Below are 26,927 nucleotides of genomic sequence, written 5' to 3'. Positions count from 1 at the left end.
CTCCAGGGTTCCTGTGGACTCTTAAATGCATAGAAATCTATTCTGAAAGCATTCAATAAAATAATCTGTAAGGAGTTAAAGGATTTCTGGCTTAGAGTCAAGACGATGAAGTCCTGCAGAATTCCATTACAACAGTCAATTCTCCAAAGCCTGTCCGACTTCATTTCGAGTAAAAGAGAATAATGAACTCCTACTTGAGAGTTAAGCATCGCTGACTGGAAGTGAGCAAATCCAGGTGTGGCTCTGGAAAGAAGCCACGTTGCTATGGCAACTTGAATCGCCATTTTAGGTCTTCTCGCGGCCTCCCGCCCTCGCGTCACTTCCGGTGTTACCTGTGTGGTTATCGGGAGCCGTAAACAAGGTGTGCAAACTTCTGGAGACCTGTCGGGATGCAGCAGAGCGGGGTTCCTGGAAGCCGTGGCTGCGCTCTGTGCCCACTGCTGGGTGTCCTGTTCTTCCAGGGTGAGTGAGCCGGCGGCGGGCTCAACTTACACTTCCGGCCGGGGGCTCAGGGAAGATGGTCGCTTTTCCGGTTCCGGTGGGGGGTCTCAGGAAAGCCCCCACTGAGCTTCTGGGAAGGAAGGAAGGAAGCGGGAGGCAGTGCGGAGGATGTTCTCGTAATTACCACCCACTGAGCGGAGTCGGTGGCTTCTCAGTGTTTTCTCGAGCCCCTGAGAGCTCGACCACCTTGCGTGACTCTTGTATATTGGGGCGATGGCGCGACTTGGTGAAAACACGGAGGGCCCTGACTTTGGGGGCACCTGGCATTATCTCGTGAAGAGTTATCAACGATTGACTCGGCTGTGGTTTTGTGGGCCTTATCTCCTGCTTAGGAGAGAACAGTTCTAGTCTTCAGTAGTTTGTCCCGGTAATTTTGGGAAAGGAGATTCATGATTGTTGGCAATTTTATTTTTTCTAAGAGATTGTCAGGGCTTAGGAAGTAAAACATTTGTTAGCCGCAGAAAGAATGTTCTTTGATCGCGTGATAGTGATGCATTTGTTGAGGAAAAGCAACTGCTTTATTATTTTGATAACAGTTGTTTTTTTTTTAATAGAAGGCAGGGAATGTCAATTCTGTTAAAATTTTAATCAATTAAATAGTATCAGTTAATATTCACTCTATGACATAATCTTAAAATTTGGATAAGTGTTGCTTTCATGCAGTTTTCAAGTTTCATAAATTTCAGTCAACCTAATTACCTTCATCTAGGGTGTAATTATTTCCTGGATTTTTGTGTATGTATGTGTTTGTCTTCCCCAGGAAATCATATGTTAGTAGAGCTAGCATTAGAGTGAATTGTTAACTTTGTAAAAAATTTCCCTGTGGGAATTTCTGAAGAGGACCTTTGACATAAAGGCTTCAGGTGTTGTAAGTCTCAGCAGGTAGGGCTAGGGAGTTCTTATTTATTTGATGATGACTAGTATTTATGCTGCCAGGACACTCCCTGATCCCTCCCAGCTTTTCAGCTAAATTATTTTGCAATATACTATTTAGTCTGAACTGCTGTCACTCTAAATAATCCTGGTTTCCTGTCTCCCTCTTTTTCTCTCTCACTCTCACACGAATGTTCAAATATTACCCTATTGAAAAAAAAAATTATAGAAATAGTGGGTGATTTCACAAACTTGAAGTCATTTCACATTAAAAAACATCCATCAATTCAGCAGGCCAAAAAATCCAAGTGTTGAAAGTTGAGTTTATGATCTATATATACTTCTTGATTTATCTTTTGCCTTAAGAAAAAAAAACAACCAAAACAGATTTATTGAGATATGGTTCATATGCCAAATGATTTACCTATTTAAAGCATACCATTCAGGGAATTTGGGGATGGTCCAGTGGTTAGGATTCCTTGCTTCCTCTGCAGGTGGCAGGGGTTTGGTCCCTGGTGGTGGTTCAGTGCTAAAGAAGCTACCTCCAGTGCAGGAGGCGCAAGGCTCAAGTTCTATCCCTTGGTTGGGAAGATCCCTTGTGGGGGGAAATGGCACCCCACTCCAGTATTCTTGTCTGGAAAATCCCATGGACAGAGGAGCCTGGTGGGCTAAAGTTGATAGGATCACAAAGAGTCAGACATGACTGAGCATGAGCACAATAGGGAACTAAGATTCTGCATGCTATGCAGTGCAGCCAAAAAAGAAAAAAAAAGTGTACCATTTACAGTTGTGCAATTATTACAACAATTTTAGAACATTTTCATCATCTCAAAGAGAAACTCCATAGTCATTAATAGTCATGTCTTATTCTTCGCACTCCTCTGGTCCTGGCAAACACCAGTTTACTTTCTACTGCTGTGGTTGCCTGTTCTGGATATTTCATAGAATTGGACTTGTACAGTATGTGTTCCTTTGTGCCTAGTTTTCTTTTTTCACTTAGTGTTTTCAAGGTTCATCCATTTTTGGGAGGTCTTACTTTTGTTTTGAGTCTATTAGGTAATAGACTTTGGTTTCATTCCAATTTATTTGCCTTGCCTTTTATATTTTTGTTGCTGTTGATGTTTAGTCGCTCAGTTGTATTCAACTGTTCATGGCCCCATGGACTGTAATGGCTCCTCTGTCTATGGGATTCTCCAGGCAAGAGTACTGAAGTGGGTTGCCATTTCCTTCTCCAGGGGATCTTCCGGACCCAGAGACTGAACCGAAGTCTCCTACTTGACAGGCAGGTTCTTTACTGTCTGAGCCACCAGGGAAGCCCAAATATGTAGAGCCAGTAGATTAAGACTCCTAGCGCTTACACTTTTCTGTTTTCCATCTAAGTGTACAATTTTATGAATCAAAGTTTGAGAGATTTGTGTTTTGGAAAATTGGGTGTATAAAATTGGGAGTTTCATAATTTCCCCCCATTTCTTCCATGTATAAAATTCAGTTCAGTTCAGTCGCTCAGTCATGTCCTACTCTTTGCGACCCCTTGAACCGCAGCACGCCAGGCCTCCCTATCCATCACCAACTCCCCAAACCCATGTCCGTCGAGTGGGTGATGCCATCCAACCATCTCATCCTCTGTCATCCCCTTCTCCTCCCGCCCCCAAATCTTTCCCAGCATCAGGGTCTTTTCAAATGAGTCAGCTTTTCACATCAGGTGGCCAAAGTATTGGAGTTTCAGCTTCAACATCAGTCCTTCCAATGAACACCCAGGACTGATCTCCTTTAGGATGGACTGGTTGGATCTCCTTGCAGTCCAAAGGACTCTCAAGAGTCTTCTCCAACACCACAGTTCAAAAGCATCAATTCTTCGGCGCTCAGCTTTCTTTATAGTCCAACTCTCACATCCATACATGATCACTGGAAGAACCATAGCCTTGACTAGTTGGACCTTTGTTGGCAAAGTTACGCCTCTGCTTTTTAATATGCTGTCTAGGTTGGTCATAACTTTTCTTCCAAGGAGTAGGCGTCTTTTAATTTCATAGCTGAAATCACCATCTGCAGTGATTTTAGAGCCCAGAAAAATAAAGTCAGCCATTGTTTCCACTGTTTCCCCATTTATTTGCCATGAAGTGATGGGACCAGATGTCATGATCTTAGTTTTCTGAATGTTGAGCTTTAAGCCAACTTTTTCACTCTCCTCTTCTGCTTTCATCAAGAGGCTCTTTGGTTCTTCACTTTCAGCCATAAGGGTGTCATCTGCATATCTGAGGTTATTGATAATTTCTCCCAGCAACCTTGGTTCCAGCTTGTGCTTCCTCCAGCCCAGTGTTTCTCATGAGGTACTCTGCATAGAATTTAAATAAGCAGGGTGACAATATACAGCCTTGATGTACTCCTTTTCCTATTTGGAACCAGTTGTTGTTCCATGTATGATTTTCTTGTTTTCCTTCCAGATTAAAATTTTTTTTAAATTTATATATCACTTCTATTGTTGGCTAGTTTTACCTGGCAAAATGCTTTTTCCCTCTACATGTGTGCTAAGTCACTTCAGTCGTGTCTGATTCTTTGGAATCCTATGGACTGTAGCATGCCAGGCTCCTCTCCATGGGATTCTCCAGGTAAAAATACTGGGGTTGATGGCTGTGCCTTCCTCCAGGGGATCTTCCCAACCTAGGGATTGAATCAGCGTCTCATGTCTCCTGCACTGGCAGGCAATTTCTTTACCACTAGTACCACCTGGAAAATCCTTTTCTCTCTGGGGAAAAGATAAATATCCATTAATACATTAGGCCTATGGTGAAAGTTTCTGAATGAATGTAACTTTGGATTGATGTTTTTTTCTCTCTCTTTTTTTTTTTTTTTGAGTGGAAGAGACAAATTATTTTCTATCCAGTGATTTTAGAATACTTTTAATTTCAGTAAAACATACAGAGGAAAGTGCCCATGTCATAAATGTATAGCTTAGTGAATTTTGAGAAACTGAGCACATCTGGGTGACTAACCAGAGCCAAAATCAGGATGTAGGTTGTTACTGACTTTCCAGAGACTTTCCTCATGCCTTCTTTCAGGCCTTCTCCCTTCTCCTCCAGGGGAACAAATGTTAGTCGATTTGTTTAGTTCACCATGGATATTATGGTTACTTTTCTGTAACTATACATTGAAGACCTGCTTATCTAGTGTTTAAAGTTCAGTAAGTGACTTTACATATTGATTGCTTTGTGGCAAAATTATGTTCATGAATATTGAGTTTATATAAGGAAGAAAGACGTTTCTAGTAGGTAGTTTTATTGAAGGTGTGGTTACTATAATTTAATAATCAAAATTTGCTCAGAACTTGTCATTTTTATGCTTACTTTATAGCAATTTTCATTTTGTAAAAGGAAACCCTTGGTTTTGTTCCATTGAATAAATATTACTGAGCATCCATAATATGCCAAGTTCCATTTGGATGAGTTCAGGGTCTATTGAAGAAGACAGACAAGTCAACAGATTATTTTAGGATCTAGTACTAGGAGCAAAATGCACTAGAAACCATGACATCACAGAGGAGGTGCCCTTAATTTGCTAAGAGGCTACAGAGAGGACTTCCTGGAGGTGTCTCAAAAATTAAATCTTGAAAGACGAATAAGAGTTAGATCTTGGAGAATAGAAAATGGAGCTTCCCTGGTGGCTCAAATGATGAAGAATCTGCCTGCAATGCAGGAGACCCAGGTTCGCTCCCTGGGTTGGGAGATCCCCTGGAGAAGGGACTGGCTGCCCCATGGACAGAGGAGCCTGGTGAGCTTCAGTCCATGGGATCACGAAGAGTCGGACAGGACTGAGCTCCTAACACAACAACAGAGAAAGGGAGTAAGGAAAATTCCAGACATAGAAACGTAAACAAGGGATGGCGGTATAAAGTAATTTTCAAAACAAATTTGATTAGATTAACCTAAGTCCCGTGTTAACCCCAGATATATCTCTATGGTCAGGAGGATGGTGTGCTGGATCTAGTTCCTACTGGCTTTCAAGAGTTGATCATGCACGTGTCTTCCTAACTCAGCATTCAGAGACTTAGTATTTGTAGCTTGAAAGTGGCCATGGTGGGAGTATCTGTACCACAGGAATTGTCAAACCCTACACACTTGGGTTTTCTATTTTTAGTTTTTTACCAGCGTACCTCTGGATGTAATGATTGGTTTAGGCCAGTCTGAGGCACCATCCAGAGCTGGAAGTAGGGTCTATTTATTCTTAATTTGCTCCTCTCTCACCAAATCCATTCACTTTTCTTCTCTGTTTTTCCTACTCCCTGGAAAGCTAACCTATAAACTGCATCATCCAGGCTCCCGTCCTCTGGCTTCCAATTAGGTTTGGTCAATGGGAGGCATTGGCAGGAGATTGGAAGGCAGGAGGAGAAAGACATTTTTCTTCCCTGCTCCCTCCCTGTCATGGTGCCATGGTTGATAGTGGCTGTGTTCTACTGTGGCTACAGCTTCTGTCAAATGGCCCACACATCCACCTCTTACCAGGCTGCAGTAACACCATTTCCTCCCTTCACCCGTCAGGACTGGAGTGGTAAAGACTTTGTGCCTTTGTTGGCTTCCCTGACCCTGAGAAAAGTCCCTCTGAAAAGTGGCCCATACACTTTTCAAAGTCTTAGCTGACTCTGCCTTCTGTTTCCTGCCTGGACCCTGACAGAAGTCTCCAGGCTCTTGGGCTATGTGGGAGAGGTGGGTATTGTGAGGAAAGGAGATGAGGGGAATGAGTATTGAGCTGGTAACAAACAAGAGTTCACTGCCTTCAGGTTAGAGTCCTGTGGTGGTGATAGTCAAGTGGGTATATCCTGTAATATTTGGACACTCAGAGGCAGGTCATGGCAAGCAACATACTTTGGGGAATCATTAGCCCATTGTTGGTTGTGCAATCTGTAAAAGTGGATAGGATTGTCTAAAGAGAACATGTTGAAAGAAGGACCATGGGCTCAGGGTGAACTCTGAGCAACACCAATGTTCAAGGGATGGGGTAGGAAAAAAGGAGCCTTAGAAAGAAATTTGATAGAAACTCTCAGAGAAGTGGAGTATGTACGTGTGTATGTATATGTAACACAGTCAGTGTGGAGAGTTGGTTGGAGGGAGACTAATGAGATTCTGATTTTATAGCTCTAATCCATATTTCTTCTTTGCTATAAACCAGGATTGGCAAACTTTTGTAAAGGGCCAGATAGTATTTTAGGCTTTGTAGACTACATAATCTCTGTTGCAACTGTTCAATTTTGTTGGAATAGCACAAAGGGATCCCTACACAATACATAAATAAATGGAGCTGGCTGTGTTTGAGTAAAACTTTCTCTATAAAAAGATGTTATGATACACACTACTATATATAAAATAGATAGCTAATAAGGACCTCCTGGGTAGCACAGGGAACTCTACTAAATACTCTGTAATGACCTATATGGGAAAAGAATCTAAAAAAGTAGATACCTGTATATGTATAACTGACTCACTTTACAGTACAGCAGAAACTAGCACAACATTGTAAACCAACAGTAAAAGTTTTTAAAAAAGAATGTAGAGAATAGTATAGAATATAACCATTTTGTAATCCTAATAAATAAAGCAAATTGATGATTAAAAAAAGGATGATGTGGGCTAGATTTGGCCCATGGTCCATAGTTTGCTGACCCCTGCCCTGAATCAACTGCCTTCCCACCCCCCACCCCCCCAATATTGTCCCTTGGATATCTCAGAGTCACCTTAAACTTATCCAAAATCAAACTCATTTTCTTTCCTGGTACTTTTCTAGTCTTCCCTGTGTCAGTGAATGGTATCACCAAGATAGAAACTTGGGAGTTACCCTTGATATTCTCTTCCCCAAACATTCCACATATGACCTGTCACCAGCTCTTGCTGGTTTTACGTTGTAAGTACTGTTGTCTTCTGAGTTCTCTCCACCTCCACTGCCACCAAGTTAGTTCACGCTTTCCTTATTTCCACCTTTGACTATTAAGTAGCTTCTTAGATTATTTCTTTATATATACTCTTGGTTCACTCTACATGTCTTCCCTAGAGTGATGTTTTAAAAATGCAAACTTCGTCATGCCCCTTCTCACTCCGTCCCATACTTAAGTATTTTCCACTCACTTTGAAAGTATGACTTCCCATTACTCTAAGAATAAGGATCCCAAGCTCTAAAGTCCTGCCTAATCTGATTTCTACTTACCTCCTAGTCACGTCTCATTCTTCTTTCTCGTGCTTTTGTGTTGCTGCCATTCTGCTTTTCTTTCTGTTCCCTTACTGACTGTCCTCTTTCTGGCACAGGACCTTTGCATATGCAGGATTCTCTGCCCGAAATGCTCCCGGTCTCCTCACCTTGTTACCCTTCCTTCAGAACTCAACTCAAAAGTAACCTTTTCAGGGGAACTTTCATTAACCACTCCCTGCTCCCCTATCATAACTGATATAGTTCTCATAGCACTCTCTTTGCCTTTTCCATGTAGTGCTTATCAGAGTTTATAATAATACATTTGTCTTTATGATTATTTGATTAGTATATTGAACTTCTGCTACATTAAAAAAAATATTTGTTTATTTGGCTATACTTGGTCTTAGTTGCGGCATGTGAGATCTTTAGTTGTAGCTCGTGGGATCTAGTTCCCTGATCAGGGATCAAACCCTGACCCTGAGAGTGTGGAGTTGTAGCCACTGGACCACCGGGGAAGTCCCCTTCTGCTGCATTTTAAGCTCCAAAACAGGGAGTATATGTATTTTGCTCACATTTAATCTCAAATTCAGAGGGTGGCACAAAACAGATGCTCAATAAATCTATGTTTGAAGAATGAGTGAATGAATGAGAGTATCACCCTGGAAACTTTGAGACAGAGAAGGTCATGGAGCAAATGGTCACTCTTGCAGAGGGAGCCAGTAAAGTCAGGAGAGAAAAGTCAGTTTTGATCCCTTGGATATTTCAGGTTTAAGACAATACTACCTTTTATTAGAAGTGGTAGTGGAGTCCAGATTGTGCTGTAGGGTTCCAGGAGCGGATAGGCAAGAAAGAGGGAGATGTTAGATGTAGACAACTCTTGCACTAACTTGGCTTAGGAAAGAGAGGGCAGTGGTTGGTAATGAGTAGTATGACAGGGTTAAGGAAAATTTGTTATTGTTCACATTTTCCTTAACCCTGTCATACTGTAACTGTAATACTGTAACAATAGTTATATATTTGTTTTTATAGATGGAAGAGACTCCTGTGTTTTTAGAGGCTGAGGGAAGAGACAGCCCCTCTTGAAAGGGGTAAGCTGAAGATAATTGAGAGAGTTTTTGTTTTTGTTTGTTTTTTCTGGAGCAGGGCTAGGAAGGGAGGGATCCAGGGAGAGAAGAAGGGCTTGACCTTGCATAGAAAAAGAGACACCACACCTTTTCAGATTGGAGGTAAGCATGGGTACAGACACAGGAAGGTGTGTGACTAAGCAGTTTGTATTGCTTCAAGTTTCTTGAAGAAGAGAAATGTTTTCTTTTGAAAATGAGGTGTTTATAGGTTGTACAGAGGGTAAAAGAGAATGGCAAAGTTTGAGGAGTCAGAGGAGCTGACCAAGGCTGGTTAAAGAGTCGTCATAACTTGGAACTTCCCTGATGGTCTACTGGTTAAGACTCTGGGCAGGGACTGTGTGTTTGATCCTTGGTCAAGGAACTAAGATCCCACATGCTGTGCAATGTGGGGAAAAAAAAATCTAGATAATTAAAAAAAAAAATGTCATCTTGTCTCGTTAAAGGCTTAGCTGTGATGGAATTCACGAGTTTCTTATGGTAACTATTTGTGCAACGGTGTGATTTTTCTCCTTCAGTGGACACCAGCCATAGTCTAGCAGTGGTCATTTAGGCTGAGTTTTTCCTGAATCAGTGCAAAGGAAAGATAGATGTCTAGGAGGCTTAAAAATGTTGAAAATACTATAAAAATGGGGAAAGAGGAAAGTGAGGGACTAATAAGCACACTTTGTTCTTATATGAGAACTTTGGTGACCTGTCCACCTCTTTCTCTCAGTCTCTCTTTGCCTGCTTCTCTTCCTCTGAATGTTGCCCTTAAGTTATTTCTTTTTAATGGAGGAAATCATCTTTACAAATTGAGTACAAACAGTGGTATATGTGCTTGAGTAGCATTATATGCTAAATATTATTTGAAAATTGAAAAAAATAATAAACTGCGTCAGAGAATTTGGGAGGGCATTGTAAGGGAGCTGATATTTGAGCTGAGTTTTGAAGGGTGTGAGTACTGGGGATGTGGTGTTGTGGGAACAACCCAGGCAGATTTGGTAGGGATGGGGAGAGCATTCTAGACAAAGATATATTCAACGAAAGTCACAGTGGCATGAAGGATATAGTAAATTTGGGAAATGGTAGGACATTTTGGGAACAGTGAAGGGGATGGGATGGGTAGTGGGCAGAGTAGCAGAAGTTGGAGGCCAGATTGGCACTATTTAGATTTTATGTTATAGCCCAATAGAAAATTCCTGAAGGTTTTTGAATCTTTGTGGTGTTCATTTTAATGATAATAGCTAGCATTTATCAAAAGTTTCAGTTTCAGGTTCTATGCTAGACATTTTATGTGTTACCTTCTTTAATCTTATTAGATCCTCCCAGTGACTCAATGAAGTAGGTCTTTTTTATTATTCCCACTTAAAGTGAGGAAGTTGAGTCTGGAACAGGTTAGGTAACTATTATCAATATTTCATAGGCAGAAAGTAGCTGGGCTAGAACTCAAGTTCAAGTCTGTCTAATTCTAAATCCAAACTTTAAAATCTCTCTGGTATTCTTATGTTTTAAGATAAAGATAGTGGGCTGGTCGAAAAGTTGGTTTGGGTTTTTCCGTAAGTTCTTATGTAAAACCCGAGTGACCTTTTTGGCCAATCCTAATATATAAAGGATATGAGGAGAGTGTAGATTATCTGTTTATTATTTATTTCTGCTTTCCAGTTTTTAGAGCTGTATTTTTAGTACAGAGACCCTATATCTTGGGTCAGGAGTGAGGGCTTAGGAGCGACTAGATTTTGAAGGATGAAGTCTTTCCAGGCAGAGGAGCAGCATTTGCAAAGGCATGGGAGGAATGACAAGTTTAGCATGACAAAGTCAGGATGTTTTAGATGAACCAGAAATAGTCCTCATTTTGGGGATGGGCTTAGTCTTGGTCTTGTGAGCTTAGTCTTGGTCTCCTCCTTTTAAGAGGAATGTGAACAGACTGGATTATCCAGAGAGAAGTGAGAATCGTGATTAAAAGCAGCAGAGGTAAAGGCAGTGGAATGGATGACTCATAAGTATGTCTGTCATAAGAAAGGTTGAGAGCGTAAGTTCATTTCAGTTCAGTTGCTAAGTTGTGTCTGACTCTTTGCAACCCCATGGACTGCAGCATGCCAAACTTCCCTGTCCTTCACCGTCTCCTGGAGTTTGCTCAAACTCATGTCCATTGAGTTGATGGTGCCATCCAACCATCTCATTCTGTCACCCCCTTCTCCTCCTGCCCTCAGTCTTTCCCAGCACCAGGGTCTCATGCAATGAGTCAGCTCCTCACATCAGGTGGCCAAAGTATTGGAGCTTCAGCATCAGTCCATCCAATGAATATTCAGGGTTGATTTCCTTTAGGATTGACTGGTTTGATCTCCTTTACTGTCCAAGGGACTCTCAAGAGTCTTCTACAGAATCACAGTTCAAAAGCATCAACTCTTTGGTGCTCAGTCTTCTTTTTTTTTTTTCTCTATGCCTTCTTTTTGGTCCAACTCTCACATCCCTTCATGAGTACAAGATAAACCATAGCGTTGACTCTATGGATTTTTGTTGCAAAGGGATGTCTCTGCTTTTTAGTACGCTGTCTAGGTTTGTCATAGCTTTTCTTCCAAGGAGCAGGTGTCTTTTAATTTCATGGTTGAAGTCACTGTCCTCAATGATTTTGGAACCCAAGAAAATAAAGTCTGTCACTGTTTCCATTTTCCCCCCATCTGTTTGCCATGAAGTGATGGGACCCAATGCCATGGTCTGAGTTTTTTGAATAGTTTTAAGTCATCCTTTTTACTCTTCTCTTTCAGCCTCATCAAGAGACTCTTTAGTTCCTCTTCACTTTTTGGCATTAGGGTGGTATCCTCTGCATTTCTGAGGTGGTTAAGGACAGAACTAAAGAGGTGGCAGTAAGGATGATGAAGCTAGCTAATGCGCATTGATCACTTACTCTGGGTTAGGTAGGCTTCTTAGTGTGGCACCTGTTTTAATCCAATATTTCTCACAGTTACCTACTAAGGTAAGTGTTATTATTCTCATTCCTACCAGAATGAGAAGCTGAAGAGATCAAGTACGAAGACCACAGAGTCAGCAATTGATAGGGCTGGGATTTGCATACTGTCTCAACCAGAGGGACTTCTGGTTTTCAGGATGGTGTGTGAGTTTGCTCTCTTTTGAAACCTTGCTGCTCTGAATCATAGCTCATTGTGGTGGAGAAGGAGGCAGGAAAAACGAACTGCTAGTGGCTTACTTTCCAAAAAAAAAAAAATGGCTCCCTAGTGGGAGAGAAATTTCTACTACTGTTCTCTGAAAATAGAGGGAATTGTCTAAAGAAAGTGCCAACACCTTTAGGGGAGACAGGGTTTCAGAGTTGGATCTATGGGGGTGGTTTTGGACAGAGGAAGTCGCTAGAGAATTTTAAAATCATATCTTATTTTTACATTTTAAAATGCATTGAATTGCCTAGAGGCTATCATGCAGAGTGAGGTAAGTCAGAAAGAGAAAAAAATATCATATATTAACATATATATATATATATGGAATCTAGAAAAGTGGTACTGATGAACAGATTTTCAGGGCAGAAATAGGGACGCAGAGAATGGACTTGTGGACACAGCCGGGGAAGGAGAGGGTGGGACAAATTGACAAGAGTGACACTGACATGTATACGCTACCATGCGTAAAGTAGAGAGCTAGTGGGGAGCAGCTGTAAGCACAGAATACTAAGCTCTGTAGTGACCTAGAGAGAGGAGATGGGGGATGGGGGTGGGAAGAGGCACAAGAGGGAGGGGACACGTGTATACTTACAGCTGAATCACGTTGTTGTGCAGCAGAAATGAACACAACATTGTAAAGCAATCATCCTCCAATTAAAAAAAAATGAAAAGAACCTTACCAAGCCAAAAAAAAATGCATTAAATTGCAAAGTTAATAAACTTTTTCCTGCCTCTGATTTACTTTTAATGGATATGTGATTCATTAACAGGCTTTAAGAAAGGGAAAAACAAAACAAAACCAGATAGCACCTTGAGGTAGATTTATAAAATTCTTTGAAAAAAATTCCAATTCTTATTTCTGCTGGTGGTTGGGGCAGTGACAGCTTCAGGTTAACAGCCGAGCTGTATTTGGGGTAAATCCCTCAGACACAATAGTTGTCATACTCCTGCAGTGTAAGTGTGTCAAGGGAGTGGGTGGCATTGCCTTTTAGCCTTCCGTGGGCTGACATGCTTCGTTATAGTTAACTTAACCACAAGTCTATTGGAAAAATGCTGGTATGACCAGGTTTAAAATTTTTACCCAGACTTTCATTCTATGACTTCATTTCGTAAAATGACGAACCACCACCCCACTGTTAATTAATGTAGATATCCACTCCTTATCCTTTTGGGCCTGCCTGAGAAGATATTTATTCCCATGGCTTTTTGATGAGAGACCTAAAAATGATACCTAGTGCTTCTGTGTTGTTCACTCACATCTATGTATTCCATCCAATGCACACATTTTAAAAGTTTGGGCTTGCTTTGATTAGGTGTTTATGTCATCTTTTCCCTGGAGATTAAAGCGGATGCCCATGTCCGGGGTTATGTTGGAGAAAATATCAAGTTGAGATGCACCTTCAAGTCATCCTCTTCTATCACAGACAAACTCACCATAGACTGGACATACCGGCCTCCGAGCAGCAGTCGCACGGAATCGGTAAGTGTGTACTTTAGTTTCTACAACATTTATTTATCTGGCTGTGTTGACTCACATGGGCTCTTTAGTTCTGACACATGGTCTTAGTTGCCCCACAGCATGTGGGGTCTTAGTTTCCCAACCAGGGATAGAACCCACGTCTCCTGCGTTGCAAGGTTGATTCTTAACCACTAGACCACCAGGGAAATCCCAGTAAGTGTATACTTTTAAGGCTCTTTCCTTGAGCTTTCTGTGGTCAACAACTCTGGAACCCTTTTATTCTAAGTCACAGGCATACTTTAGGCCATCTCATCTTCAAATAGAAGATGAGCTTCTATTAAATAGAAGGAGATGAGCTTCTACTCTGTATGACAGCCATTTTTCGTCATGGAAGGCTTTTTGTTCTATGTAAGAATCTTGCAAATATGCTATAGGAAAAAACCAGTCAGAAACTCAGAGGAAATGTGGTTTAATTTTGTTTCCCCTTTGTTGTTTCATTTTGCTTGGCTTCATAGCTTGGGTTTCAGATTTGTTGTACTAAAAAGGGTACCTCCAGGCTGTTGGATAGAAAAATTCTATAGGTCCCAGTCTTAGACATCCTTTCGCTGAATACTTCTCATTTCCTGTCATGTGAGGTCATCTCTGTGGGTGTATCTGTTTGCATATCAGTACTGTGTAGATTTATCTTGGCATCTTCTCCAGTGTATAAACATCTGCATTGATTTACACAGCTCCCTTTGAAGGAAGTGGTGGCACCTTATGTTGATGACAGATGCCGTTGGTGACAGATGGTCTTGAAATATTAGAAGCAATATATTTTAATCACACATATAAAGCACATTTATGGCTCAAATCCATTGTGGATGTCTAATTGAAGATTGCAGTGCTATTAAAAAAATACTTTCTCTGTATGCTTCCAGCAACATCCTAGGTCAGGATACATTTTATCAAGAATGTGAATGTCATAGCGGCATGTAAGATTGTGTCTTTGAAAGTATCCTTCATTTGTTATCCTGTTTTCTTCACTGGAAGTACTTTCTCTTTGATTTTAATGTGTAAGCTTTGGATTTTGTTTTAGGAGCCATTATTGAATGCCATGTAGCATCTCCCAGTAGCTACAGTAGGTGTCCCAGGAGGTTCTAGTGGAGGTAGCTCCAGTGAGGGAAGCAAGGCTGTATTTGCAGTCCCTTTTTCTTCAGACTTAAAATAGGTCACTTTATTTTGAGTGGCCAGGAAACTATGGCTGGCTTTATATGACTCTTCTTCCTTGGCCAAAAGTAGGACAGAATAAACAATGGGGATTTTCTAGGGGTAGAAACCTGAAATGCAAACTGCAGTTCTCATGTGGTGCTGCTTTTTGTGAGGCTAGTCAGGAAATCAGCAAACGCACCCAAGCTGGAATTATTGGATCCTTAAAGTTTGCATTATGCTATGTTGCAGTTATGTGGTCAGTCAGGATTCTATCAAACTAATCAGATAACAGGATTTGAGTATCACTAGTTTAACTTAGCAGCAGCAGCAGCAGTTTAACTTGAAATTTACAGGTTAGATTAATCCTGAAGATTCACAGCAGGCTTTGTTTTGTCAATCAGTTCAGTTCAGTTCAGTCACTCAGTCGTGTCCAATGCTTTGCGACCCCATGGACTGCAGCACGTCAGGCCTTCCTGTCCATCACCAACTCCCGGAGTTCACCCAAACTCATGTCTGTTGAGTCGGTGATGCCATCCAACCATCTCATCCTCTGTTGTCCCCTTCTCTCACCTTCAATCTTTCCCAGCATCAGGGTCTTTTCAAATGCGTCAGCTCTTTGCATGAGGTGGCCAAAGTATTGGAGTTTCAGCTTCAGCATCAGTCCTTCTAATGAACACCCAGGACTGATTTCCTTTAGGATGGACTGGTTGGATCTCCTTGCAGTCCAAGGGACTCTCAAGAGTCTTCTCCAATACCACAGTTCAAAAGCATCAATTCTTCGGCACTCAGCTTTCTTTATAGTCCAACTTTCACATCCATACATGACTACTGGAAAAACCATAGCCTTGACTAGATGGACCTTTGTTGGCAAAGTAGTGTCTCTGCTTTTTAATACACTCTCTAGGTTGGTCATAACTTTTCTTCCAAGGATTAAGTGTCTTTTTATCTCATGGCTGCAGTCACCATCTGCAGTGATTTTGGAACTCCCAAAAATAATGTCTGCCACTGTTTCCACTGTTTCTCCATCTATTTGCCATGAAGTGATGGGACTGGATGCCATGATCTTTGTTTTCTGAACAAAAATTGTTTTGTCAATAAGGAATTTTAAACCCTTTTATGCTGATGCTGATAATCTGTGATAGGTATTCTTTACCTCCCTCTTTGGAACACTCAAAGAGTGTTCCAGCTGTGTAAATCAATTAGTAAACAGATATTGGTTACTAATATCTGTATTTCCCACTAGCTGGTAAATTCCTGCCTGAATCCCACTGTATCATTTTGCTAAACCCAGTGACTAAGGGCATGTAGTAGGTGTGCAACAAGTATTCATTGAATGAATGCCTGAACCAGGAAGTGATTTAGTGTCTTCTCTGGGAAATTGCTTTTCAAAATTGGGCAATGCAGTGTTTGTAAAAGCCTGGGTTCCTAAGTGGGGAGGATACCAAGTAAGAAAAGAACAAGGAAAGGCTTGAGTCTTGCATAAGAGAGAAAGATGATATTGTATTGTAGTGCCTGCCCAACCTACCACCAGGTGTAATGAAGTGTTTTTTGGTGATTAGGTACGTGATCACCAAGCTGAAGCAGCATTGTTTTAATTCAGTGTATATTGAGTACCAATCACACATCTGACTTGGGGTTTTATTAATTTCCAAGATAGATGACTTGAGAGAGGAGTATGTTATAGCTTCTTGATGATTTTGAGGATAAATGAAAAATCTCCCCTTTCCCACTTATTCATTGGGTGCTTTTGAGTAACTCACTTAATTTTTTGTTTTTGGCCTTGTTTCCCTGTCTGCCCCGTGGATAGTTCAGTGTTGCTGTGATGGTCAGATAAGTGAATGTGTAGAGGTTGATTGCACCCTATAAAGTACCATGTGAGAGTAGATGCTGCTTTAGAATAGGATTTATTGACTTTGGCACTATTGGCATTTTGATCCAGATAATTCTTTGTTGTGGGAGGCTAGCCTATGCACTGTAGGATTTTCAGCAATATCCCCTGGCCTTTACCCTCCAGATACTAGTAATACAACAAAAAACATCTCCAGATGGTGCCAAATGTCTTGAGGGCAAAATTGCCTCTAGTTGAGACCTGCCACTTTAGTACGTTGGGGAGAAGAGGTTTGAGAATCAGAATCCTTGGATTCTTTTGTCAGGACTGTTTTGGGGACAAGTTTCATAAACCTATCTTTTTAACCTATAGTACAGAAGTGAACAAAGCGTAAGAAAAAATTGTCCAACTGGGAAAACCCATTATACATTTGTATTTTATTTTGGACTTACTTAGCTTTACGTTGGAGAAGGAAATGGCAACCCACTCCAGTGTTCTTGCCTGGAGAATCCCAGGGACGGGGAGCCTGGTGGGCTGCCGTCTATGGGGTCGCACAGAGTCGGACACGACTGAAGTGACTTAGTAGCAGCAGCAGCAGCTTTACGTTTCATTGCATTTTCCATATTAACTCTTTTATTTTCTCATGGTGTTGCTTTCCTAGATTTTTCATTATCAGTCTTTCCAGTACCCAACCACAGCTGGCACTTTTCGGGATCGGATTTCCTGGGTTGGAGATGTATACAAAGGGGATGCATCCATAAGCATAAGCAATCCTACCATGAAGGACAATGGGACATTCAGCTGTGCTGTGAAAAACCCCCCAGATGTGCACCATAATATTCCGGCGACAGAGCTGACAGTCACAGAAAGGGGTAAGCTAACTGCCACCAACCTGTGCTGCAGTGAGTGCTCTGGGACTTCTGTGGTGGTTTGTGGAGAGATCAGTGATAAGCAGAACTTTAACTTATCTTTATCAGAACATTCTACCATCTTGAATTGTCTTTGAGGATGAGTTCTTTATTTTGCAAACTAAAGTGTTTTTTTTTTTCAAATATTGTTATAGTTTTGCCATGATTCTTCTTTAAATTTTCATTTCAGGTGACCAGAGTCTTGTGGAATGTAATGCAAACCCCTGAGTAAATAGAGGGTTGCTATCTTTGTGAAACAGATGTCATTCTGGTTTCCCTAATGTGTTCATACCCTCAGTTATGAGACTGTGTTTTTTCCTGAGTCTTGAAAGGGTACCTCCTTTAAATATGGAGGCTGCACATTTCTTTTCTGTTGCAAAGAGCAGCATTCGGTATGAAACATGAGTGGGATAAGGACTGACCTTTTTTCTCCCACCCTTCCCTGGTGACTGTTGAGTGGTCATTCTAGTCCTTATTTGGATTTGAACCAAAGATTTAGATATAGAGACCTGCATTATGGTTCATTATAGCTACCTTGTCATTTCTCAAATCTTTCTGTATGTCTCTCTGTCTCTTTCTCCCTTGCCTTTCTCTTTCTTTATTTTTTTAGGACAACTTATAGATTTCAAAGACATGGGCACATTCATACTGCTGGTGGGAGTAGAAACTGGTATAGTTTTTCTGGCAGACTGTTTGATAGTATAAATCAGATACCTTAAAGTTATATATCCTTTGATCCAGCAATTCCATTTTAAAATGTTTTAAAAAATAGAGCTAAGTATGAATGTTTATATACAAGGATGATCATCATTACATAACTCATAGATTCAAAGAATTGGAAACAACTTTAATATCCAGCATTAGCAGATTGATGCAATGAATTATTCAATATGCAGAATACTATGCAGCCCTTAAAAAAAGTCAGACCTGGACTGATGAACCTATTTGCAGAGCAGGAAAAGAGACAGACTTATTATTATTATTTTTTTCATTTATTTTTATTAGTTGGAGGCTAACTACTTTACAATATTGTAGTGGTTTTTGCCATACATTGACATGAATCAGCCATGGATTTACATGTGTTCCCCATCCCGATCCCCCCTCCTCCCTCCCTCTCTACCCAATCCCTCTGGGTCTTCCAGTGCACCTGCCCTGAGCACTTGTCTCATGCATCCAACCTGAGCTGGCGATCTGTTTCACACTTGATAATATACATGTTTCAATGCTATTCTCTCAGCTCATCCCACCCTCACCTTCTCCCACAGAGTCCAAAAGTCTGTTCTGTACATCTGAGGAGACATAGACTTAGAGAACGGACTTGTGGACACAGTGGGAGAAGGAGAGGGTGGGATGAATTGGAAGAGCAGCACTGACATCCATGCACACCACGGGTGGGAAGCTGCTGTAGAGTCCAGGGAGCTCAGCTTGGTGCTCTGTGATGACTTAGAGGCGTGGGAGGGAGGCTCAGGAGGGAAGGGATATATGAATACACATAGCTGATTCACACTGTTGTACAGCGGAGACTAACACAACACTGTAAGGCAATTGTGTGTGTGTGTGTGTGTGTTAGTCACTCTTTGTGACCCTGTGGACTGCAGCCCGCCAGGCTCCTCTGTCCATGGGATTCTCCAGGCAAGAATACTCGAGTAGGTTGCCATTTCCTTCTCCAGGGGATCTTCCCAACCCAGGGATCGAACCCAAGTCTCCTGCATTGCAGGTGGACTCTTTACCACCTGAACCACCAAGGAAGCCACCAATTATACTCCAATTAAAAAAATAAATAAAATGGAAAAAAAATCACACATGGATGGAATATTTATGGAAAATATTTATATAGTAAATAAAAAAGAAGTTAGAAAAAGTCTGTAAAGTATGGTGTGCACTTCTGAACATATAGTCTCCTCCCTATATTCCCACTCATGCCCTGGGGACTTCCCTTGTGGTCTGGTGGTTAAGACTTCATCTTCCAATGCTGGGGGTGTTGTTTTCCATCCCTTTCAGGGGAGCTAAGATCCCACCTGCCTCGTGGCCAAAACCCCAAAACATAAAACAGAGACACAGACTCCTAGAAAGAAGAGTGAACAGGTAGATACTGACATGTTGATCCTAGGTATCCAGATTATGGGTAAATTTTAATTCTTTGTGTTTTTGTGTGTTTTCTGGTGTTTCTACCATGAATTTATTCCTTTTGTAATGAGAAGAAAACTGGAGCAAAAGTAAGACTATCTTATGTCATAGGAAGCACTTTGCACATCCCTCTCTTTTACCTTCTCTTTTCCTCCTTCAGGTTTTGGCACGATGCTGTCCTCTGTGGCCCTTCTTTCCATTCTTGTCTTCATTCCCTCAACTGTAGTGGTTATTCTGCTACTGGTGAGAATGGGGAGGAAGTCTGCGGGGCTGAAGAAGAGGAGCAAGTCTGGCTATAAGAAGTCGTCTATTGAGGTTTCAGATGAGTAAGTCCAGCTGCAGTCCTGAGCCGTCCGCCCTCTTCCGAGCCATGCTTTGTGGACACCACCAGACCTCGGCATCATCCATGCCTTCCTTTCTTCCAGGCTGACCTCTGTTCTGCTGAAAGGGGAACTTGTGGATATTAATTTGGAGAGAAAGAGACAGAGGAGTTAATAGCATGGTCCTAGTCTCTTTTTTTTGGAAATAAGATTGTACAGTGCTGTGGTTCAGAGTGTAAATTCTGAAATGAATCTCTCATTCCTTCCAAATGAACAGGAAATCCCCAAGTCAATTATATTTTCCTTTTCCTTATTTTGGCACCAAGCTGACAGAAATGCCTGAGCAGTGAGAGAGGCTTTAGAACAGCCATGGAGGGCAACATAATTTAAATAAGCAAGAACTATTCTTGGTCAGCAAATGCTCCAAAGGGGTTAACTGGATTCTGATTATCAAAAGCAGGTGAGCAGGTGTGATCCAGTATCTTCCCTAAGAACAAATCCACTAAAAAAAAAAAGGTAACAAAAGTCTACATAAAACTCTGTTGATTCTTCATTTTGTCTATTTCGGGGGCTTGGAACCTTGGAAGAGAAATCTTACTTTGAGAGAGTCTAAAATCTTTCTCTGTGTGTGTATGTGTGTGTATGCATGTACACATTTATATAATGGGGGTAAGAGTCCCCTTTAAAGGAATCTGTGGCCTCCCACAAGGCAAAGAACTCTTGGTAAAAAATACTAAAATGTCTATTTCTAAGCATGGTCTAGTAAGACCTCCTTATGATCTAAGCCTGAATCACATTGTTTCTTGCTATTTCTTCTCATTGGTTCCAGTGAGCTGTTTCCTTCTCCAAACCGACTATACTCATTTAGATCTTAAAAAAAAAAAAAAATTTATTTGGTTGCTCTGGGTCTTTGTTGCTGTGTACAGGCTTTCTCTAGTTGCAGCCAGCGGGGGCTCCTCTCTAGTTGTGGTGCATGGGCTTCTCACTGTGGTGGATTCTGTTGTTGCAGAGCATAGGCTCTAGAGCGTAGGCTCAGTAGTTGTAGCACATGGGCCTAGTTGCCTCACAGCATGTGGGATCTTCCCAGACCAGGGACTGAACTGGTATCCCTTGCATTTCAAGGCAGATTCTTAACCACTAGATCACCAAGGAAGCCCTATTTAGATATTAAAAAAATTTTTTTCAGTGTGCTTCCCTCTCACCTGGATTCCCCTCCCTCCTTCCCTTGTTTGCCTGGAAAACTCTTCCTTATCTTCCAAGACCCTGCTGCAGCTTCTCCTTCTCTTGAATTTCCCTGACTCTTTCAGGGTAAACTAATCTCTCTCTCCCCTTTGCTGCCGCAGCAGTTTGACTTTAACTCTGAAAACATTTATCACATTGTATTGTGACATACTTGTTACGTTCTAATGGGTCTCTCACCCTCAGGAAATCATGAGCTCAAGGGACGGTGCCCAGACATGGTTGATGCCGAGTATATTTCTAAATGAGCAGTTGCCATTAGCTCTTATTTATTGAACACTTACTATGTGCCAAGCACTGTGGTCCATGATTTTACATGTGCTTATTTTGCACATACGCCTCACCACTATTCTTTCAGTGTAGATGGTAATACCTGCATTTTGTAGATGAGGAAACAGGCTCCTGGAGCTCAAATAATTTGCCCAGTCACCCTGTTAGTAAGTGGTAGAACTGGAATTTAAGCCACCCCGTCTGACCTCAGCACTTGTCCTCTTAAGGATCACTACCGAGGATGGTGACTGCCCGTGTTTGGTTTGTCCTCTTTCTACAGCACTGACCAGGAAGGGGGTGACTGCATGGCGAAGCTTTGTGTTCGTTGTGCTGAGTGTGTGGTAAGCCCGTGCTGCTTCACTGTTCACTCTTCATGCTTTATTTTCCTGCTTAATTAAGGTAAGCCCTTGTCCTCAGAGAAGCAAGGGGCATGCAGGTAGGTCTACAGCAAAGTATGAACCAAGGTCTTTGCCCAAAGCATTTTAGTCTCAGGGGACCCTTCCCAGTTCTAACCATCATTTTATTTTCTGTCTTGTGGGCACTGAGTGGTGTCCTTAGGTTAGGGAAGGGGACTGTGTAGGCAGCCTCTGCTGGCTGACGGGGAGCATCCTGAAAGAGGAGCGTCCCGTGTTGCTAAGGTCATACTGGGAGAGCTGGCTGAACTGGCTGAACCCAAAGCCGGTAGAACTGAGCTTTTCTGCTGAGCCTCAGGTTTTCCCAGGAAATTAGAGTGATATCACCGTTTAGGTGACTCGATTGTTTTGTGCATAAGAAATACCCATGTTGGAAGGCTTGAGTTTTGATTGAAATTGCGGAAAGCACTTGCTGTGACTGGTAGGCTTGCGTGGCTGCCTCAGGATCCTAGGAGGACAGGCTTTCTGATGTGGTACTGTTGAAAACAGGTCAAAAGCAACTCATGATCTAATATGAAGCATACCTGTCGTTTCGGGGTTTAAGCTTGAGCCTTCTTTGTACTTATTGCTGAGCTCAGCACTTGGCCAGATGATGGCAGCCCAGTTACTCATCACAGTGTTCTTTGTCTCTCTTTCTTTCTCTCATGTACTTGAGTATTATAAGTGGCTTCTCTGATGAGAGAAAGGTGGATAGTGCCAGTGGATAGAATCTAATTAAAACCCTTTGGGATTTGAATATTTTGATAACACAAAATAAGCTAATGTAAAAAAAAAAAATAAGCTAATGTCCTGAAACTAACATAACATTATTAATTAACTATACTCCAAGATAAAATAAAAACTAAAACAAAAAGAGGAAGAAGAATAATTTTTCTGAAACTAATACAGCATTGTTAGTCAACTATATTCCAATATAAGATAAAAATTAAAAAGAAAAAGAATCACTTTGCCATACACGTGAAACTACACAACATTGTTAGTTATGTCTCATCCTTTAGGACACAGTTGAAATATTACCTTCTCTTAAGTTGGGGTACAAATAATAGCTAACTATATCTTTTTAAAATTAGTAAGATATAGTGTTTCAGATAGTGCTTCATGCTATAGAGAAAAAATAAAATAGAAAAGGAGATGGAATGGCTAGATAAGGGGGTGTAATACTAAATAGAATGGTTGGGGGAATTCCCTAGTGGTCCAGTGGTTAGCACTAGATGCTTTCACTGTCGTGGACCAGGTTCAATCCCTGGTTGGAGAACTAAGATCCCATAAGCCACAAGGTGTGGCCATAAAAAAAAAAAAAAAAATAGGATGGTTGGGGGCACCCTCATTGAGATGATATTTAAACAGACACCTAAAACAAGAAGCAAGAGGCATGGCTACCATGGAGGAGCATTATTCTAGGCAGAGGAAATGGTCAGTGCAAAGACCCTGGGGAGGGGCCATGATTGGCATGTTCTAGGAACAGTGTGGAGGCCAATGTGGCAGGAATGAAGAGAGCAAGGCAAAGAATAGCATTTCTTCAGAGAGTTAATGTCATATCTTATAGAACATTGCATGACTGTAATGACCTAGACTTTCAATCCTACTGAAACAGAATCTACTGGAGGTTTTTGCAAAGAGAACACTGAACTGATTTAAGTGGTAAAAATGTTATTCTGGCTTCTGTGTTGAAAACAGGTGGTGAGGGACGATGACAGAAACACAGTCCATTTAGGAGACTTTAGCAATAATGGAGGTGAGGGAAAGGGTGTTGATCTGGACCAAGATGGTGATAGTGGGGATGGTGAGAAGTGGTTGTTCTCTGGTTATAGTTTGTAGGTAAAGCCAGAAGGACTTCTTGACGAGTTGCATGTGTCTGTGAACAAATGAGAGGAGTTAAGGATAAATTCAAAGTTCTTGACCTGAGCAAATGGTAGAATAGAGTTGCCATTTTCTAATATGTACAAGCCTGTGGGTGGAACAAGTTTTAGGCAGAAGATCAGAAGCTGAGTCTGGATATATTAAATTTGAGATACTTAGTAAACTTAGGTGGATTGAGTCAGTGCCATTTTACTGTTAATGAAGCCCCTAGCTGAGCTCCATCTGGGGGGCCCTACTGTGTGGTCTTTACCTGAATTCTGACTGTGGTGTGTACTTCATATACACACTGCAACTACTATTCTTTCCTTTCCAGGATTCAGACTATGAAGAGACATATTGATGAAAGTTTGCATGATAGAAGAAGAGTCACCTAATAACAGAAGATGTTCCATTCCACTGGCAGCTAAAGCCTCCCAGAGAAGTGGAGCTGGCTTGGACAATAATGGTGGAGAATCCTGGAAGTCATCAGTAAAGACTTTAGGAGTGACTTATTTATTGAAGAAATATTCTTTTTGTATTTATAAACTGTTCAAAAACTCTAAGAGAGACTCATAACTACCCCTGTTAATAACTTATACTCTAATTGAATGAAGAAATTCTTTTCCTAAATAGAAAGATAACTTTTTGTTTAGTCTTTGCTCTTGAATGTATTACATGTTTTCTTCCAGTTTTTATGAGGGAGAATCCTAGATGTTGGCCACACTGCTGATGCCAATATACATATATATGTATTTATTGAAATGGATCTTAGAGCTTCCTGATGTGCTCCTGGACAAAATGTTTTTTGGGGATAGTTATTCTTTGTTTTTTGCTCCATGAATATTTTCAGCTGTGAGTTAGCATACAGCATATACTCATTGGTTTAATTATCTCATCATCAGTTGTGTTTGGGAGGCTTGGAGTGCATAACCCCAGTTTTTTAGAGTTGGTAGGATCAGGAGTCAGTGGTTTATTTGACTGCACTTTTAAAGTATTAAACTGTCAGCAATTTACAATTAAGAAATGCTGAGATAGAGGGGTTCCCTTCTTTTTCTCACTAGGTGCAATTTTTTATTTTACTTTCTTATAGCTGAGTGGTTTATGGTTTCCTTCTTGACTTTTCAGATCAGAGGCAAGAAAAACTCTTCATAGGGTTTTTAGTGGGGATAAATAGAATAACTTTACCAGTTATTTGCAATGAAATCATCTTTTTTTTCCATTTATTTTTATTAGTTGGAGGCTAATTACTTTACAATATTGTAGTGGTTTTTGCCATACATTGACATGAATCAGCCATGGATTTACATGTGTTCCCCATCCCAATCCCCCCTCCCATGAAATTATCTTTTAACCTATGCTGTTCTTCAAGATTTTCTTCTAAAATGCAGAAAATATGAGTGAAAGAAGGTGTTTACAATCCCTTTTTTGCATAATATTTGAGATAAGGAAGTGAGGGTGTACACAACTTTTACTTCCTTCTTCTGTCTCTTGATACTTTCTATCAACTTCCTTCATTCTACTGCACCAAATTATTTCAAATATTAATTTACATGGGATTTTTCTATAAGCCGTTAAGAAATATGTATGACATATCAGGAAGGGTTGACTGTCTAGTCCTCTGTAATAGAGGGATAGAGTTCACTTCTTAATTATGAGAGACAAAAAATGTCTCTCATAATTTGATTTTTTTAACAGGGTAGCCCCTTTCCATGATTCTTTGCTAGGTGACTCAGGAGGTTTCCATATTGTAGCACAATACATTGTATGCTGTACAAAAATCACTTTTATATTTTTTTGCCAAGATCTATTTTTAAAAATTTAGGTTTTTCCGTCTCATAGATTTGGCCTGGCCTCTTATGTTAATCTAGTCTGTTAATGAGAGAGTCTGATTAGTTACTAGATGTTATAATTTACCTCTGATCATATAAGAAAGAAGAGGCAGAAGCAAGATTGTCAGTCTGCATCTACAGTGGTTAAGTTTCACAGTCTTGAGCTACTTGTTAAGTATGTGGTTGTCTGGGGCCAATCTAGTGAGACAGTCTAGTCTGACACCTCAATGCAGAAAGGAAAACAGTTTGAGCAACAAGAGTAGATAATTTGGGCTCTAGGGCATTTGAAGATAGAGATCTAGTTGTGAGATAGACTTCTTGTGGGTCCTCATTCTTTGAGAAAGAGATGATGTTACAGGAACCCAGGTAAAGTTATATCCCATTTAATGAAGGACCAGTTTTGACTGAGTTTTCTGGCAATTTCCCTTCAGGCATGTTATAAGGATTCATCCAGTGGGATATGTTTATCACTTTAGGTAAATAGTACTGTGTGAATGCCTGGTCATGTTATTTTGTAGCCTTGATCAGGGTTTGAACCAGTCCCTTCCTTTTTAAGTGACTGAATGATGGAATCCTTCAGGGTAGGAGAGTAAGTTGACCACCTAGTCTGCTCCATGGGTTTGTGGTCACATCACAGTCTTAAGGTCGCTCTGTCTCCTTCTTCAGCCCTTTTATTGGGGTCTGAGTTTACAGCTTTTTTTCCTTCAAAGAAGCACAAAGCAGTGTTTGGATATACCTGCCTTTTAAGGCTTTTAAGGATGAAAGGAAGAAAAAGTGTTTTGTTTTTTTTTAAACTTACTGTTTTAATATTTTCTAAGGTGCTATTCTCTCTTTTTATTTTTTTCATTTTGCTTCTCTGTGAGTTCTTATCACACTTTATGGAGACCAGCCTTGTCTAGAAAGGGAATTGAATTCTGAACCTTCAGAGGGGGTTAAAAGCCTTTCAGAATTTTTCTTTGGCTGCTGAAGTCTTTACTTGTGGCTACATTGCCTTATGAGTTTCATGCATTGAGTTTTTAATTCTGTTACCAAATGTGAAGTTATAAAATGTTTTGTGTCTCCTATGTGACCTGGTACCTCAAGCTTCTTGGGGGGCACATTCTCTGCAGTCCTTAAACTGGGCTCTGTGCTCCACGAGGGAATGTTTCATGTCTTTGTTTAGAAAAAATTCTGGGGGCCAAATCCTGAGTCCGTATGTTCTTATATGTCACTCAGTTATGATTCCAAAGGGGAGTTGTAAGAAGACTAATAGCGTGTGGCACAAGACTCTCATTTAATTGCACCATTTAAAACTTTGCTCCTAGAAGAGGCAACTCCATCCTTTTGACTCTAGTGTTGGACTGTTAACTGCTGCATTTCACTTTGTTTCTTGTTTGTCAATTTTTGTAGGAGGATATGCACTATTGGGTCATATGCACAGACGTTGTAACTCTTGAGATCTTTACCACATCATAGTTAATAAACTTCCTTGCACTTTCTGGCTACTTTTTGGTGTGTGTGTACATACAAGACTAGAGCTGTCATGTGAAAGAGAAGGGAGGTGGTTTCTGATTTTCAGCACCCAGTAACGATTCATCTCTGAGCCGTACCCCAGCAAAAATCTGCATAGGTGTGCTGCAGAGATGTGCTGGAGCCAGCTCACACCTTAAGAGTTGATTGTTAAATTTTTAGGAATTTTTAACAACT

General features: G+C 40.9%; 1 protein-coding gene across 1 annotated transcript; it reads left to right on the top strand.

Moving 5' to 3' along the window:
* Positions 1–208: 208 nt before the first annotated feature.
* On the top strand, positions 209–26,725 carry MPZL3 (myelin protein zero like 3). Its single transcript, XM_043900368.1, has 6 exons — positions 209–462; positions 13,132–13,298; positions 16,958–17,168; positions 19,492–19,657; positions 21,441–21,501; positions 23,747–26,725. The coding sequence occupies exons 1-6, from the start codon at positions 390–392 to the stop codon at positions 23,771–23,773; spliced, it is 705 nt and encodes a 234-aa protein (XP_043756303.1). The 5' UTR covers positions 209–389; the 3' UTR covers positions 23,774–26,725.
* Positions 26,726–26,927: the final 202 nt, after the last annotated feature.

The sequence above is a fragment of the Cervus elaphus genome, chromosome 1, assembly GCF_910594005.1.
Source record: "Cervus elaphus chromosome 1, mCerEla1.1, whole genome shotgun sequence".
In the NCBI taxonomy this organism is placed as follows: domain Eukaryota; kingdom Metazoa; phylum Chordata; class Mammalia; order Artiodactyla; family Cervidae; genus Cervus; species Cervus elaphus.
The sequence above is the reverse complement of the archived record's forward strand: the minus strand, read 5'-3'. Positions and strand labels throughout refer to the sequence as shown.

Bases quoted from the DNA above. Each gene is read 5' to 3' on its own strand.
- MPZL3 (XM_043900368.1), top strand. From the start codon at position 390: ATGCAGCAGAGCGGGGTTCCTGGAAGCCGTGGCTGCGCTCTGTGCCCA. The intron at 463-13,131 runs GTGAGTGAGCCG...TGCTTTGATTAG, and splicing joins GGGTGTCCTGTTCTTCCAGG to GTGTTTATGTCATCTTTTCC. The intron at 17,169-19,491 runs GTAAGCTAACTG...TTCCTCCTTCAG, and splicing joins GCTGACAGTCACAGAAAGGG to GTTTTGGCACGATGCTGTCC.